General features: G+C 40.7%; 1 protein-coding gene across 2 annotated transcripts in view; it reads left to right on the top strand.

The window, feature by feature from the left end:
• Positions 1–11255, top strand: part of ROBO3 (roundabout guidance receptor 3) — a 468117-nt gene extending 456862 nt beyond the window's left edge. For both annotated transcript variants that reach the window (XM_069614542.1, XM_069614541.1), the window contains one exon: positions 8801–11255. In XM_069614542.1, coding sequence (XP_069470643.1) covers positions 8801–8812 — 12 coding nt within the window. In that variant the 3' untranslated portion in view covers positions 8813–11255. The remainder of the gene's footprint in view (positions 1–8800) is intronic.
• Positions 11256–15224: the final 3969 nt, after the last annotated feature.

Here is a 15224-nt window from a genome sequence, read left to right as displayed (position 1 = left end):
CAAACACTGTAGTTGGAGGTGTTATTATTGTCCAGTGAGCAGAATCAATGTATCAGCCTCAGAAGCAGGGGCGTTGCTGGGGGGCGAGGGGCTAAGGGGGCTGTAGCCCCTGATCTTTTGGTTGTAGCCCCGGATAGAACTCAGGAGCTGGAGCTACAGCCAAAAGACTAGCTAGCCCCCAGCCCCGACAGTTCCGACATCAGCGTAGCCCCGGATGAAGGGCTGAGACAATCCTGGAGGAACTCAAATGTGTAAAACAAGGACCAACGGAGAGTGCCTTCCGAATGCTACAGAATCTAATTTGTAAATATTACCTTAAATTATGAACAATATCTATGGTATTAACAGCTCATTCATATTTTCGTCATGCTCTATCGTGTAAACATCTTGCATAGATTCTCACATTCAAGAACTAAGATGTAAATTAAATCATTGCAATTGCTTTGACATATTACAAAAGAACACATGTATTATATGAAGATAGAATATGTTACCATATTTAAAATATGCCGATATATTGCATCTAGAATATATATATATATATATATATATATACACCAAGGCAGTTATGGTGGGTTTTTAAACAAGTTGGAAATAACCCCTTTCACCTGAAAGGTGACAATAGGAAAGTCCATTTGAGCCAAGTTACAAATTCCACAGCGCCACTTTATATATAGTAGCACTGCCCTCCTAATCAAAGACAATTTCCTGGAGAAAAAGGTTTGCATTTGATCTAATTTGCATACCCCAATGCCTTGCTGTTGTGGCTCAGAACTGGAGGTGAACTTCCAACGTTGGCTGCTAGGCGGGGTTGTGAAATGTGTGACTTGGCTCAAATGGACCATCCTACTATATGTACGTGATGAAGTGCTCAGTCGCGAAACGCGTTGTGGTGTAGGACTTGCCCCATGGCGTCCTGCTCCTGTTGTGTTTTTGTTGCTATCTTTTTTTTTATTTTTTGTAAGAAATAAACTCGTGTCTATTGTGATGTGAGTCCCTCATTTTTCAGGGTTTGCTTCGGAGATGTCTGTTTGCCCCACCGGGAGTGCGGTTTTGCTTTCCTATTTTTGTTTTATATATATATATATATATATATATATATATATATATATATATATATATATATATATATTTATATATTTAAAATGATTAAAACACTAATAGAATGCAAGGAAAAGTAAGTGAAATACCTCAATAACCTCAATTTGTAATGGAAATGTAAAACAATTAAGATTAAAATATGTTTTATTTATTTAAAAAGAAAAAAGTACAGAGAACACAAATAATACAACAAAACATTTAACACGAAACAAAGCACAATTTGAAATACATTATTAATTTAGAGGTGTGACCTGCGGGTTGAAGAAAGATGCCTCTGGAGGAATTGCCCAGCTATCTGAGCTATTTTCTGGCCTTTACTCCTTATTCTACATATTGATTTTTGCCTTATCTGTAACATATATATTGCTCTGTCACCTCCCAGTTCAAAACAGGCCTGTATAACACATTATGTTGGTCTGTGTTGGACTGGAATTTGTAATCTGATTAGAAGTGCTAGGTTATAAGCAGTACTAGTACTAGACAATTAGATACTGCAGGGCAATATTGTACTAGGCTGAGAGGAGTTTTACTGGTATTACACAGCCATGTAATTATCTTGTACTGCTCTTCAAGGAGGTTAATTGTGTGTATCTGTGTGTATGTGTCTGCGTGTGTGTATGTGGTGTGTGTGTGTGTGTATTGGTATGTATCTGTGTGTATGAGTGCATATGTTTGTTGTGTGTGCAGAGTGGTATATATCTGTGTGTGTATGTGTGTGCGTGTATGTATCTGTGTGTTTGTGTGTGTATTGGTATGTATCTGTATGTGTGGATGTCTGCGTATGTGTGTGTGTGTGTGTGTGTGTGTAGGTATGTAGCTGTGTGTGTGTGCATGTGTTTGTGGTGTGTGTGGGTTGGCATTTGTATGTGTGCAGGCATGTATCTGTGTGTGTGGATGTCTGTCTGTGTTTGTGTCTGTGTGTGTGTTGGTATGTATGTGTGTGTATGAGTGAGTATGCTTGAGTTGTGTGCACAGTGGTATATATCTGTGTGTGTATGTGTGTGTGTGTATGTATCTGTGTGTTTGTGTGTGTATTGGTATGTATCTGTATGTGTGGATGTCTGTGTGTGTAGGTAGGTATGTATCTGTGTGTGTATGAGTGTCCATGTGTTTGTGGTGTGTGTGTTGGTATTTGTATGTGTGCAGGCATGTATCTGTGGTGGTGTATGTCTGTGTGTGTGTCTTTGTGTGTGTTGGTATGTATCTTTGTGTGCATGTTTTTGTGTGTGTGTGTAGGTATCTCTGTGTGTATTAATCTGTGTGTGTATGTATCTGTGTGTGTGGTGTGTGTGTGTTTGTGTGTGTATATATCTGTGTGTGTGTGGAGTGTGTGTGTATATCTGTGCGTTTATGTATCTGTGTGTGTGTGTGTATATTTGTGTGTATGTGTGTGTATGTATTTGTGTGTGTGCATATTTGGGTGCATGTATCTGTGTGTGTGTGGATTGTGTATATATCTGTGCGTTTATGTATCTGTGTGTGTGTGGAGTGTGTGTGTATATCTGTGCGTTTATGTATCTGTGTGTGTGTGTGTATATTTGTGTGTGTGTGTGTGTATGTATTTGTGTGTGTGCATATTTGGGTGCATGTATCTGTGTGTGTGTGGAGTGTGTATATATCTGTGCGTTTATGTATCTGTGTGTGTGTGTGTGTCCGTCCGTCCGTCTGTCCGTCTGTCCGTCAGGTCATAAGTTTGGTCCTAGCAGGGACTGCTCCGTCCTTGAGCTATCTGAAATTGATAAACCAAGAACCATTAAATTGAGTAATAGTAACAAGAACCCAGGAAATGGCGGCAAAACCTTGGTAGGATTCACTTTATAAAAAACGAAAGTCATTGTTATTATCATGTTTTATTATTCACGCAAGTTGTCCTTCAAAACTAAACCTATAGACATTTCAAAACGTGTTCTTGTGAAACCTAAACTTCTATGCCCCTTGTAAATTCTCGTTTATGTGTCTGCCTTCAACATCATTAAACTGCAGTCTGGAAAATACATGTTGTTAAATGCCCCCTACCATACATTAAAAGGAGACCGTAAGTCCCCGAGGAGGGGCAAGACATATACAGGAACAGCAGCAAAGTCTGAGTCTGTATAATGCCACATAACATGCCAGTGCCTCACAGTACCCATCAGGCTTACTGTCGGGGGTATTTCCCCATGAAACACTCTTTGTCCGTGTCATGTATGGAATTCTAAAGGTCCAGATATGTAAAACATGAGAACATGCTAAATCTGTATTGGTTTAACCGTTTATGTACATTATGTCTTGTCATGTTCTGATATGTATGGTAACATACACGTAGATTGCAGGTCTCCTATTTTGAACTCCAGCTGTGCACTGAATATATGTTTGTTCATCAGCAAATGTTTGTGGCATGTCGGAGAAAGACATGTGGATGAAAAGATTCGGAGACATTGGTTAGATATGCGTTTGACTGACACTTGCCACCTTGCTCTGGTAGCTGTATATGCCTTTCACTCGCACAAGCAGTAGGCATTGCGACATTAGAAGTCAATTCTTTAAGTATTATTGGTGAAGGAGGGCCTAGGATGGGTCAGTGTGTGATCATGTGGTGAATGGGCACGAGGACAGAGGTGACAGGCTAGTGGGCGGAGTGAGTAGGAGAGAGGGAGAACAGCGAAAGGAGAAGAGTAGTGGCAGCGGCCGAGTGGCAGGTGGAATCCTGCAAGTGAGCCGGATCCATAGATACATCAAGGTTATTGCCTGTATTTCCCAGAATGCCCAGAAGCCCAGTAATTGGCTCCCAGGAAGTAGAGTCGTGATATCGACCTCTATCTAAATCTTGAGCTCAGAAGAGTCCGATCAGCAAATTGAACTCTGTCCAAAGGACTAAATACATTAATATCATTTCCCACATATTTTAGTAACATCCCTCTCATCGTAAGAAAGATGTAACAGAGTCCACAATCCAGGCCTCTTACTAGTCCATGAGCTGGGTACATATTGAAGTCTGGCAGTGCAGGCCAAATACACAGCAAAGGCTTTTACACTTACAAGTGGGAAGGGCATGAGCGAGTGGAGAAAACGCATGCATTCATCTGGTGCGCTCATTCACAAAAGAGAATGTGCATGCGGACATTCAGTGTTTTTTAAATTATTTATTTTTATATGCATAGCGCTAAACAAGTGCAAGTAGGCATAGAGGCTCTTGGCAATAACAAGCAACACATTGTTCAAAATTCAGAATATTACAAGGACAATGAACAGGGCTGTCTTCAGTCCACAATTAACCACCCAATAAGCAAAAAACATGAACAAGATCAAGTAAAAATGTATAGGCAAATCAACATTAAAGAGAAAGAAAGGAATTAAGCAAACAAAGAAATCACGGAGAGCACTAATCCAGAACGTTCCTAACAGAGGTAGTCTTCCTTCTGATCGACTGCTAATCTCAGATTCTACGAAACCCCTTGTCAAAAATGGACACATGCTTAAATAAAGCAGCAGATAGGACCCAAAACCCACTTTCTGGGGCCTGGGTCCAAAATAACCTCAACTATCCCTCCACAAATACCTCCCCTCTCGAGCTCTTCGCTCCCCTACCTCGAACTCCTTCAGGGTCAGTCGTTTTTCAAAGAAATGAGCTGGGGGTAGATCTCTGTCTTCGGCTGGGGCCTCCCTCTGGAACAGCATCCCTGCCACTCTAAATCTTGAGGAAAACCATATCCGTGTCGCAAGCACCTCAAGACCTTCTTATTTTCTTCCGTCTTGCCTCCCTTCTCCCCTGCTGATCTGTTCTCTCTTGGCACCGTGCACCTGGCCACCCTTTGTCCTCCGGGCCCAGGTACCTGCTCACCCTGCCACCCTCCTGCACTGTCTCCGGGCCACCCCTTGCACTGGGGACTGTATCTGTACCCATACAGCCCCCCTTTTTCGTACTGCACTTATCAGACCTAACCTGTCTGCTGCCTTAAACCTAGCACTTGCAAATTGCTGGCTGCATTACCACTGTTTGTTGCCTACATTATGTATTTATTATTTATCTGTTTCTCCTTTGCTTCCCACTTTCCACTTCTCCCCCCTTCCATGCAGTTTTCCCCTCGCCCTCTCCATTGCACTTGCGCGTTCTCAATGTCACTGGTCCTAGTAAGATCCCTGTTTTGTTCTCCCCTGTTCCCCTCCCTGGCCTTGTCGCGCTATGAAACACTTGTGTACGAGCACGATAGAAATAAAATATCAATATCAAGAACACAAGCCCTGTTCCTTTGAGCACACGAGTCATCCAACACGACCCTGCGTAAAACCTTCAGGTCAGAGGTTCTAATGATTCTGGGCCCAGTTCTCTGGCGAAGCCGTGCCAGTACTTTATTACACAGAGCCCCACAGGCTTCTCTTTCTTGCTGATAATAACATTTCTTCGATCCATAAGAGTCCTCTTGTGGTTGTGTCCGTTGTAGTCGGCATTTGATATTTACCCACTTGCAGACTTTGAAAAGTAGCAGAATTAGTTTTGACAATAGATGGTCGCGAGGAGTCGAAATGTGTGTTTTTTTGGGGCACACGCCCAAAACTATAGCATTCATTGTTTTTTAGTAAGAGGTTGTGTAGAAGGTAGGTGTGCAGATGTTAGCAGTATCAGCATGGTCAGGCCTGCAGAGCAATTCATCATGACAGGCCGCATAAGGCCTTGTCAAATACTGTGCCTTGGGGAGGTGCCTAATACTAGTAGATTTTGCAGCTCTCCTTCACCTTATCCCCAAGGATGACCTACACATGTAGTAAGGGCTGGTCTGGCATTACATGCACTGATCACACCAGCCTACATGCTTCCTTAAGTCTTGAGTGAATGCACACTTAACTAAAGCGTTCATTGGCTGTCAGTATTGGTTACCAGACATTTGGTCGAAAAAAAAAGGTCGACAGGACAAATGGTCGGATATTATTTTTTTGTATTTTCACTTTTTTTTTTGTTTTATTTGGGGGGGTCCTCCCCAACCCCCTTTTTTTCTAAAAAAAAACATTTTTTTCCCTAAACGAAAACCTAAAATATATATATATAAATAAAAAACAATTCGACCATTTGGTTTTCGACCAAATGGTGTCGACCATTTGTCCTGTCGACCTTTTTTTTCGACGAAATGTCCGGACACCGTCAGTATTCACATGGATACATGTTTGGGTGCCTGCAGATGTCATGAGGTCCCATCTCACTCACGCTTGGGTTGCGGTCCTTCATAACAGCTCTATCAAATATCACGATGCAGAATTGCAAAACGTGACAATAATGCATTTCTGCTCTTGGTTAAGGGGTAGAAATATATTTGTTTTAGGTCCAGCTCATGCGAATGCTATTCAGTAGTTTAGAAATGATGCTTTCGTTAATTTGACTGGATATTCCTGTGTGACTTTTTTGAACAGACACAGAACACCTGAGAATTGCCACACATCTGTTTGTGTATCCTGTTTGTGAATATGGGATGCACACAAACATGCAATGTCCTCGCACACAAACATGTAAGGTCCTCCCCTAAACCTAGTTTTGAGCTAATTACCATCTGGATGGGGGAGTAGGTTGGTGCATCTGAATGAGTGCATATAAGATATGCACATTCCAACACACCCTGGTTAATACCAGCAAGTGCACATTTGTTTTAGGGATTGTGAGGCCTTTTTGTGGTAGTTTGGCAGGTAGGCCTTGCTTGCTTTTTCAGACTGGTTGAAAAGTGCCCATTTGCCATTGCCAGACTGTAGTCTATTCGGATCCTATCTAATGGACAGTGCATCCTATCCTTCTCTTGCAGAATTCAATTGGTTCAGATTAAAAGGGATAATATTCCAAACTGTTCCTTCCTGACACACTGTAAGTATCTTGTTAGTTGCATGCTTCTCTCTGAAGCAATAGCAGCCCATTTTCAAACATGGACACAGTAGTCAGGACATTTTGAAAACATAAACTAATTGCATGCAGGGGAGTGAGCACCAATTTATTTATTTAATGAACATTAAAGGGAAGACAATGACCCCAAAATACTTACAACATTTTTTAACATTGATTTACATAGCAGAGGACCAGTGTACTTAGTGGGTGAGAGGGTGTGGATATAAGAGCAGATGATGCAGGAGAGGTAGAAACATGAACCAGGGACAAGGACATTAGAACAGTATATGTTCTACCAGGAGGCGCCGCAGCATACAAAGGCGGTTTTCGGCCCACGTTCACCGGCAGCCTTTCCACAATCAAGTCTAATGTCAAGCTTTTTTCAAGTATGAGACTGCCAACCTCTTTGTCTACATTAATGCAGACACCAAGCCCACAAGTTTTGAAAGGTTACGGGATGGCCGCCTGTTCTGCACTAAATTTGCATAAGGGATCTCTTTTAAAAAGCAAAATAAATGCAGCCTTTGGTCCTGAAGAAGATGACACAGTAGCAGAATTGTCATGGAAACCGGTTGACCTTTTGTTCCCTGATATATACTTACTCAGGATACAATGATTAAAGTTTACACTACTCCCATGGGTTTGTGCATTGGGCGGTATATGGAACATATACAGTTTTATCATTTTAGAGCATAGCTTTCATTTTACTTACCCTTGGGCCGCACTCTGTCTAAATACACTGCACTGCGGGTGAATAAAGGAAAGTAATTGAAAGTCCCCTGTGGAATGTTCAGATCGTGTTTAAAGAGACCCTCTGCTCCCACCTATGGGCTATTTAGTGTGTTTAGCAGTAGATAGCATTCATAGTTTATCGGAGGGACAGTTTTTCCTCTCTCATTTCCTTTTAGATAATAGGCACAGCACAGTTGAGCTAGGGACAGTACTTCCAGGTAGGGACAGGGTGTGCTTTCACCTAAGGTCAGCATTAACCTCTCTAGTAGATTTTGGATTAAAACATGTTGATTTGTCCATTTACCCCCTTTTTTCTTCATTCATCTTGTCTGTGTTACCTGTTGATGCCTGTTCTGCTCCAGAAAACAATTGTTTCAAGCTTATAAATAGCCTTTCCGTGTCTGTTCTTTTTAACTGACTGTATGTCTCGCATGCCAGGTGTGCAGCTAGGTGCAAACACTATGGCATGGAGGGTATCTGCACTATCAGCCAATCCAATTCCATATCTCTACCTGATATCAACACGTTGATCCTGTCTGACAGCACCCGTGTGCTGTTCCTGTTCAAGCTACACACCAGATTACTGAGCACTGGTGGATACCATGCAGTGGCAGCTGTCCCATTGAATGCCTTGATTGTTTTCCCACATTCTGATATACATGACCATTTTTAAGCGACAGCTAATAACAAAATATAATTAAAGATGTTTTTGAAATGATAAATACCATGGCAAATGCAAATGTTGTTCCTTTGTTATACAATGAGCAAATACACCACCCACCCAAAATCTTGGTTCAAATTCTCATACTCATGGACATCACCACCCCAGTAGCTCTTGCCAGTAGCTCCTGCCTATTGGCCATTAACTACAAGTAGCTCTTGCTAACGTAAAGGTTGGAAACGGTTTACTTCATTTATGTGTTTTGTGCTCTTTGTCTACTTTCTATCACTTTCTGATCTGATGACGTCTCAATGTTTGATCAAGGCAGATTTCATGAAACACTGCTTTCAGAGTATATCACTCTAAGCACATTTTTCTTGGACCACACAAATGATATATCTTTATCCATTGCACTTATTAATTCATCTAAGAAATTCAATGTATGTTCTTTTATTTTATAACAGGACAAGAGATGAAGATTTGAATATGACCAAGAAATGGATTCCTTTACCAAGAAACTTTGTACAGGATTACCTGCCAGCTTCAAAAGAGACTTTGAAAAATACTTTTGAAAAATATGATTTTATGTTTTGCTTTTTTCTATTTATAACAAAATACTGGACCTACGAGTTCCCACCTACGTGTAAATAGGTATTTTTTTTATTCTTGGATCTATCAGTGTCTGGGTTTCCAGGGAATGTACTGTATTTATAAAACAAGAACTAAAGATGAAAAAAAGACTCTAAAATCAATGTTTGAATGTGCCAATGTCTGTATTAAGTATGCAGTTCTGTCTTGAAATAGAGACGCTTGCACTCTGCAATTTATGGAAGTACCATACAAGCACAAGGGCTCTGTCTTATGCCAGCCCCTTATCGCCACACTTCACTGCTGTGGATACCTACTAAGTCGTACAAAGCTGCAGGCTACATTTTGCCACTGCTGAGTGTTCACGACATGTTTACTTCAAGTCCTATCCTCCTCTGACCAGTGTAGCTTCCACCTACCAAACCAAACACAAATGTGAATGTTGTTATGGAAGGCTCTATGTGTTGCCATCAACTGCTTTTTTGTGACAGATAGTAATATTGATAATTCTTCTTCAACCCAGCCATTTCAAAGTATAATATTATATTACTGGTAGTAATGTAGTGACAGCAACTAGACTTTGTTATAGGTCCATTCACAAGTCATCGAGACTACTCTCTTTCCTTATCTGCTGGAACTTAGTATATCTTTGTTTAAATCAGCAGAACCCTGAAGACCACCCCTATTTCCTTTTTTATTTTAAACGAAAAGTAATATCTATTTGCGGCTAAATTAGTTGAGAAAATGTGATGATTTCAAGTCGATGTAATCTCCCTTGGCAACACCTCTCTATCCCATTATTTACACCATGTATCATTGTGTTTTAACATGGAAGGTTGTTCAAAATTCGACAAGATAAGCTTGTACTTTAAAAAAAAGTACTAATTGAAACAGCTGCATACCACTATCGAAGGTGATTTCTCATGCACTGCAACCAGATGGATGCAGTGCTCTTAAACACCCAGAAAACAATGATGATAACGGTTACAATCATTACAGAAGAAAGTGAAGCGTTACATTGGAATGAATAGTCTACGTTCTACGCTCAAGTAGTCGTTGTGCTAATATGTGTTCCTCTTTGTTCATAGAAACATTTTATTATTAAATGAAATCTAATATGGTGTTTTATATGATGAGCTATATGGAAGTTTGTTAACCTGTTCAAATGTTTTTCATGGTTCTATAAATGTAAAGAAGACAGACAAAGAACTGTAGGCTGCAATATTCATGGCTGTGCTACCGCGCTTACCAGCAGAACATAAGGACTATGTGCACTTTGTTTTTCGTTTTTGCTGTAGTGTTTGTTAATGGTCTAGGAGGAGAGCACTGCCTTTACTAATTCAATTCCCCACAAAAGAGAATGTCAATGTGAAATGGCTGGAGGTTTGGTCAAGACCAAACAAGACATTTAAGGATCCACACAAGGACAATGGAGCAGAGAAAATGTTAACAGTCAGATTACTTGCAAGAGGCTAGCCCAGCACAATGGCAACCAAAGACCACTGATGCTGCACCATCATTTGGAAAAGCGTGGTTGTTGTCCATTTCTCGTGGACCAATGTCCACATTATTGTAAAAACCTGTTTGATAAAGACACTGTGAGTGCTATCTTGAGCAAAGAGGCCTAGAATCAAGCAAGTGCGAGGACTGGACACCCAGTACGCTGTACTGAGGAGAGGAGCTCCGGTACGCTTCCAACAAAACACTTCAGGACGCATCAGTACTTATAAGGATTGTCTATTGAGTCGAGTCAAGAAGTTCAACAATTCCTTATGACATGGAGCAGCATGAAAGAAATCTTCAAGACGCGCAAGAAAGGCCCACTTAAAGGCGGGAATAAGAAACTGACTAGTAGATGTGAAATTCCCTGAAAAGAAAAAACCCATGGCTAGTCATGTGACTTCATCTGTGCGACCCTACATGTGGATTTCTTTTGCAAAAAAAGTTCACCATAAATGCTGTTGCCATCTTCATCCCAAAATATCTGTATTTAGCATTTGTGTTTCCTTTAATTTATTTCTTAGAATGAACTGCATTGAAAAAAACTGTTAAAAAAAAAGTGCCTCAAAGAAAATATTTAGGCTTCTACCAGATGATTCGGAAATTTCATTTTACGCACATCGTCCTATATCACTCACAAACATGAAACCATTTTCTGCTCGACCCAGCTCATGCACGTGTAAGTGTCATGTTGTTTTGCAGAAAAGTGTACATCAATTGTAAATACATTCATAATAACTAAACGTGAACACCTTTTTTACTGTAAATTTGTTTTATTATGCAAGATTTAAACTGAAAAGATCTGTTATTAAATAAAATGAGAATCATGTATCACTGTTTTCTGTCTGCTTTGAGAAATACTCCTGGACTTATTTTAGGTAGATCCCCTATATCTGATAGGTCGTTCTCCATTGGCTGAGTTTCTTTTTTTAATTAAAGTGTGTGCCTTCCAATGACGCCAGGGCTGATCTGATCCATCATCGTATCGCCCAGTGACGTTATTGAATATCACCTCCAAACTGTTTGTGGAAATCCTGCTGAATAGACTGGAAGAATGGCTACAGCAGAGCAATGTTTTATCAGACACCCAGCCTGCTGTGAGGGTGGGCGTGGGGCCTTTATGAACCTTAGTTCAGCTTTTGACCATGTGGACAGAAGTCTCTTTCGGTGGATCTTGAATGACATGGGTGTCCCAAGGGCCTTCCTCTCCATGTTGGAGAAGACTCTTCATGCAAATTCAAATGTTTCAGTCCACTATGTGACAGGGGGTGAGTTAACAGAATGTATTGGTGTTGCGAAAGGGATCCGCCGAAGGTTGCGTGCTTGTCCCACTTCTATTTAATCAGTACGTAAACTCACTCGCCGACATTCTGGAGACCGTCAACGCAGATGTACCAAGGTGTGGTAGTAGGAGGATCTTGGTGTTAAGCTATGCTGATGATGCAGTGAGTTTGGCGAGAACAAAGAGATCACTCCAACTATTAGTGGATGAGTATAAGTGTTACATGTTGGCTCGGGGACTGCTTGTAAATCGAGGCAAATTCTTTGTAATGTCTGTTTCAAATACCAAAAAGTGATTTCCCCTTGTGATTATGGATGACCACAAACTTAACAAACCAAAACAAGGTTAAGGAGGAGCGATCATATCTAAAAGTCGTCCACTAAAATTAAGCAGGTATCTGGATTTTTAGGTTTGCGAAAAACAGTCAGCACCACTCACCAGATCACAGGTTGGCAATATATGTGGAAAATCTATGCCAGCCGGTTCTTATGGGTGTGATATGTAGGGTTATGATAGATCGGACCTTTCACAGAAAGTAGAGAATTCACTTTTGACCTGACTGCTTTGTGTCCCACAGTCGACCCCATCACATGGCCATTCCTGAGATGGAATCAACCTATTTTGGTGGATTTCTGCATTCTCGACCTGTTCTTTTGTGGAATGCCCTCTGGACCAATGAGGAGGTGAATCTGACAAAGGTGATAATTTCGAATATAATTTTGCACAGTGTCCAGTCATTCTTTCGAAAACTTAGTTTCGACATACAAAAGTTCTGAATGCAAAGTTTCGAAAACAAAGGTTTTGAATGCATTATTTTTCATGTTAAGGGTTTTATTTTAGTTTTGTATAGAAAAAAAGTTAGTTTTAAAAAGAAAATGGGGGTTTTAGTGAAACCCCCCTATTAAAAAAAAATGCATTCAAAACTTTTGTTTTCGAGACTTTTGTGTCAAAACTTTTGTATTTCGAAACTATCACTGTCGAAAATATCACTATGAACCATTTTGCACTCTAGCAGGGGCAGAGTGGGTGGGCTTGCCTTTGTCAGATTACACCTTCATAAGCTGGGTATAGGGACGTGCTTCGAAAGTACAGCTATGTTTTAACAGGTCCCTAAGCATATTCTGAAATGCAAGACCATGAAGCACTTTCCAGTGTTCGGGGGGATGGAATGATTCTCACACACCACGTTAGATTATATCTCCCTCTTTCTCCAATTGAGGGGGCTGCTGGGTACTTGTCAATGATTACAGATCCAAACCATAGGTTTTTCCTCTGCAGGGCCAGGCTAAATGTCAGGGTCATAATGGCCAGATGGAGGCATGACTTAAAATCTAGAGATACCTCCTCTTGCCTATGTGGGGTTAGGGAGCCACTGGCTCATTGCGTCTTGTTTTGTCCTCTCTATACTGACATCAGGAGATTGTAGGAGTTTTGAAAAGGAGTGCTTTTAGGCATTACAAACCTGCTTTGCTTTTTCTATTGCAGTGTTCAGAAATGAAGGTGGCGCTTGCGCTGGCGAACTTTCTAAGGAAGGCTTGGGCCACGGGAACATATCTGTATAAAAACCTGAAGTGCCAGGGCTATCAGTGTCTGCCCACATTGTTTTTAATTTGGAAATGTTGAATGTCCACTATTTGTGGTGTATAGCTTTTTGTAATTTGTCTTACATGTGGACTGTATATTTACTTGTTTGTTTTATATTTGTATTTTCATGATAACCTTCTTATTGACTTCATGCATTGGGAAATGGTGTTTTGCAAATTAATTGCTGTTGTCGAACAGCGTGAGAATCAACTATTTTACCAGGAAGCATGAAGTATGGCGTTGTAATGTACGAAATGATGATATTTGAATGTATACTATGATCTCTGTTCTGACTAGGTTTTATGAATCTCTGATCCGAAATAAACATGTATCACTCAATCCAAGTAGTGGCACTAGTAATAGCAATGTTGGTAGTAGTGTTTGTAGTAGCAGCTGTAGTAGTATAGTGGTGGTAGTAGTAGTGTTGGTAGTAGTGATAGAAATAGTGGTAGTAGTTGTGATAATGATAATAGTAGTGGTAATAGTAGTATTGTTTGCAGTAGTAGTGGTGGTAGTAGCAGTGGTGGTAGTGTAGGGGTGATAGTAGTAGTGCTAGTAGTGGTAGAAGTAGTGGTAGTAGTGGCAATGATAATAGAAGTGGTAATAATAGTATTGGTTGCAGTAGTAGTGGTGGTAGTAGCAGTGGTGGTAGTGTAGTGGTGGTAGTTGTAGTGCTGGTAGTGGTAGAAGTAGTGGTAATGATAATTGTAGTAGTCATAGGGGTTTAGGTGGCAGTAGTAGTGGTGGTAGTAGCAGTGGTATTAGTCTCAATATTAGTAACAGTAGTAGTGGTAGTAGTAGCAGTAGTAGGAGGAGTAGTTACTTGCATTTATAAGGCTCAATCATTAACAGAAATACATCCCTTTTCATGGCATTACCAATACATCAAACAAATCAGGAATCATTTCTGTATATTAAATTACATTACATTTCATTTGTTAAGCGCACTATTGACCCTTAGGCATAAAGGCGCTGACAACGGAAAAACATATAGCACAAAAGAGGACAGGCATAGAGGTGAAATATCATAAGACTCCTCAGTGGTTATTCCACTATCCCCTAATTGGAGACATCCTTATGTTCCCAAGGTCAGACAAACAAGAATGTCTTCAATTCCTTCTTGAACGATGCAAGAGAGGAGTGACTCCTCAAGCTTGAAGGGAGATTGTTCCAAAGCGAGGGGGCCCTCACCTCAAATGCTCCCTTTTCCGCCTTCGTTGTTTTACATCTTGGCTGTATAATTTGATTAGAGAAATCAGATCTCAAAGATCGTACATTACTCTTGGAAATTATATACTGTTGTAAATACTCAGGCATTACTTGAGACTGACATTTGAAAACTATAACCAGTACTCTAAAATGAATCCTGGCTTCAATAGGTAGCTAGTGTAATGAGCGTCTGGCCACCGTTACATGGCTATCCCTTGGAAGTCTAAGAACCACTCTAACCACCCAATTCTGGGCTACCTGCAGTCTATGCAGCTCTCTTTGATTAATGCCCAGCCGGAGGCTACAACAATAGTCCAATTTGGCACCTATAATTGCCCTGGCTATGGTCTCTGCACTTTCCTGCGAAATCATGGGCCTCAGAAGAGCCAAAAGTCTGATGTAATAGACTACCCCTGCCACCACTGATGAGACATGGGCTTTCATGCTTAATGTCGAGCCCAAGATCACTCCTAAAATGTTTGTCTTAGATAAGGGAGTAATGATGTCCTGCCCCAATTTGAAGGAGCTGTAATCTTGACTTAACTTGCCAATCGCCTTAGAACTACCGACTATCATCAGCTCGGTCTTACTGCGATTAAGAGCTAGAAAATTATTCAGCATCCTTTTTTCAATTAGGGAAAAAACTCTATTCACCTCCGCCTCATCCTTTTTGTGGTGTCCCGACAGCTTAATAACACATTGAGTGTCGCCTGCATAATTAGAGA

The sequence above is a fragment of the Ambystoma mexicanum genome, chromosome 9, assembly GCF_040938575.1.
Source record: "Ambystoma mexicanum isolate Mex_15411 chromosome 9, UKY_AmexF1_1, whole genome shotgun sequence".
Lineage (NCBI taxonomy): Eukaryota > Metazoa > Chordata > Amphibia > Caudata > Ambystomatidae > Ambystoma > Ambystoma mexicanum.
Note: the sequence above shows the minus strand (reverse complement) of the source record. Positions and strands in the feature narration are given on the sequence as shown.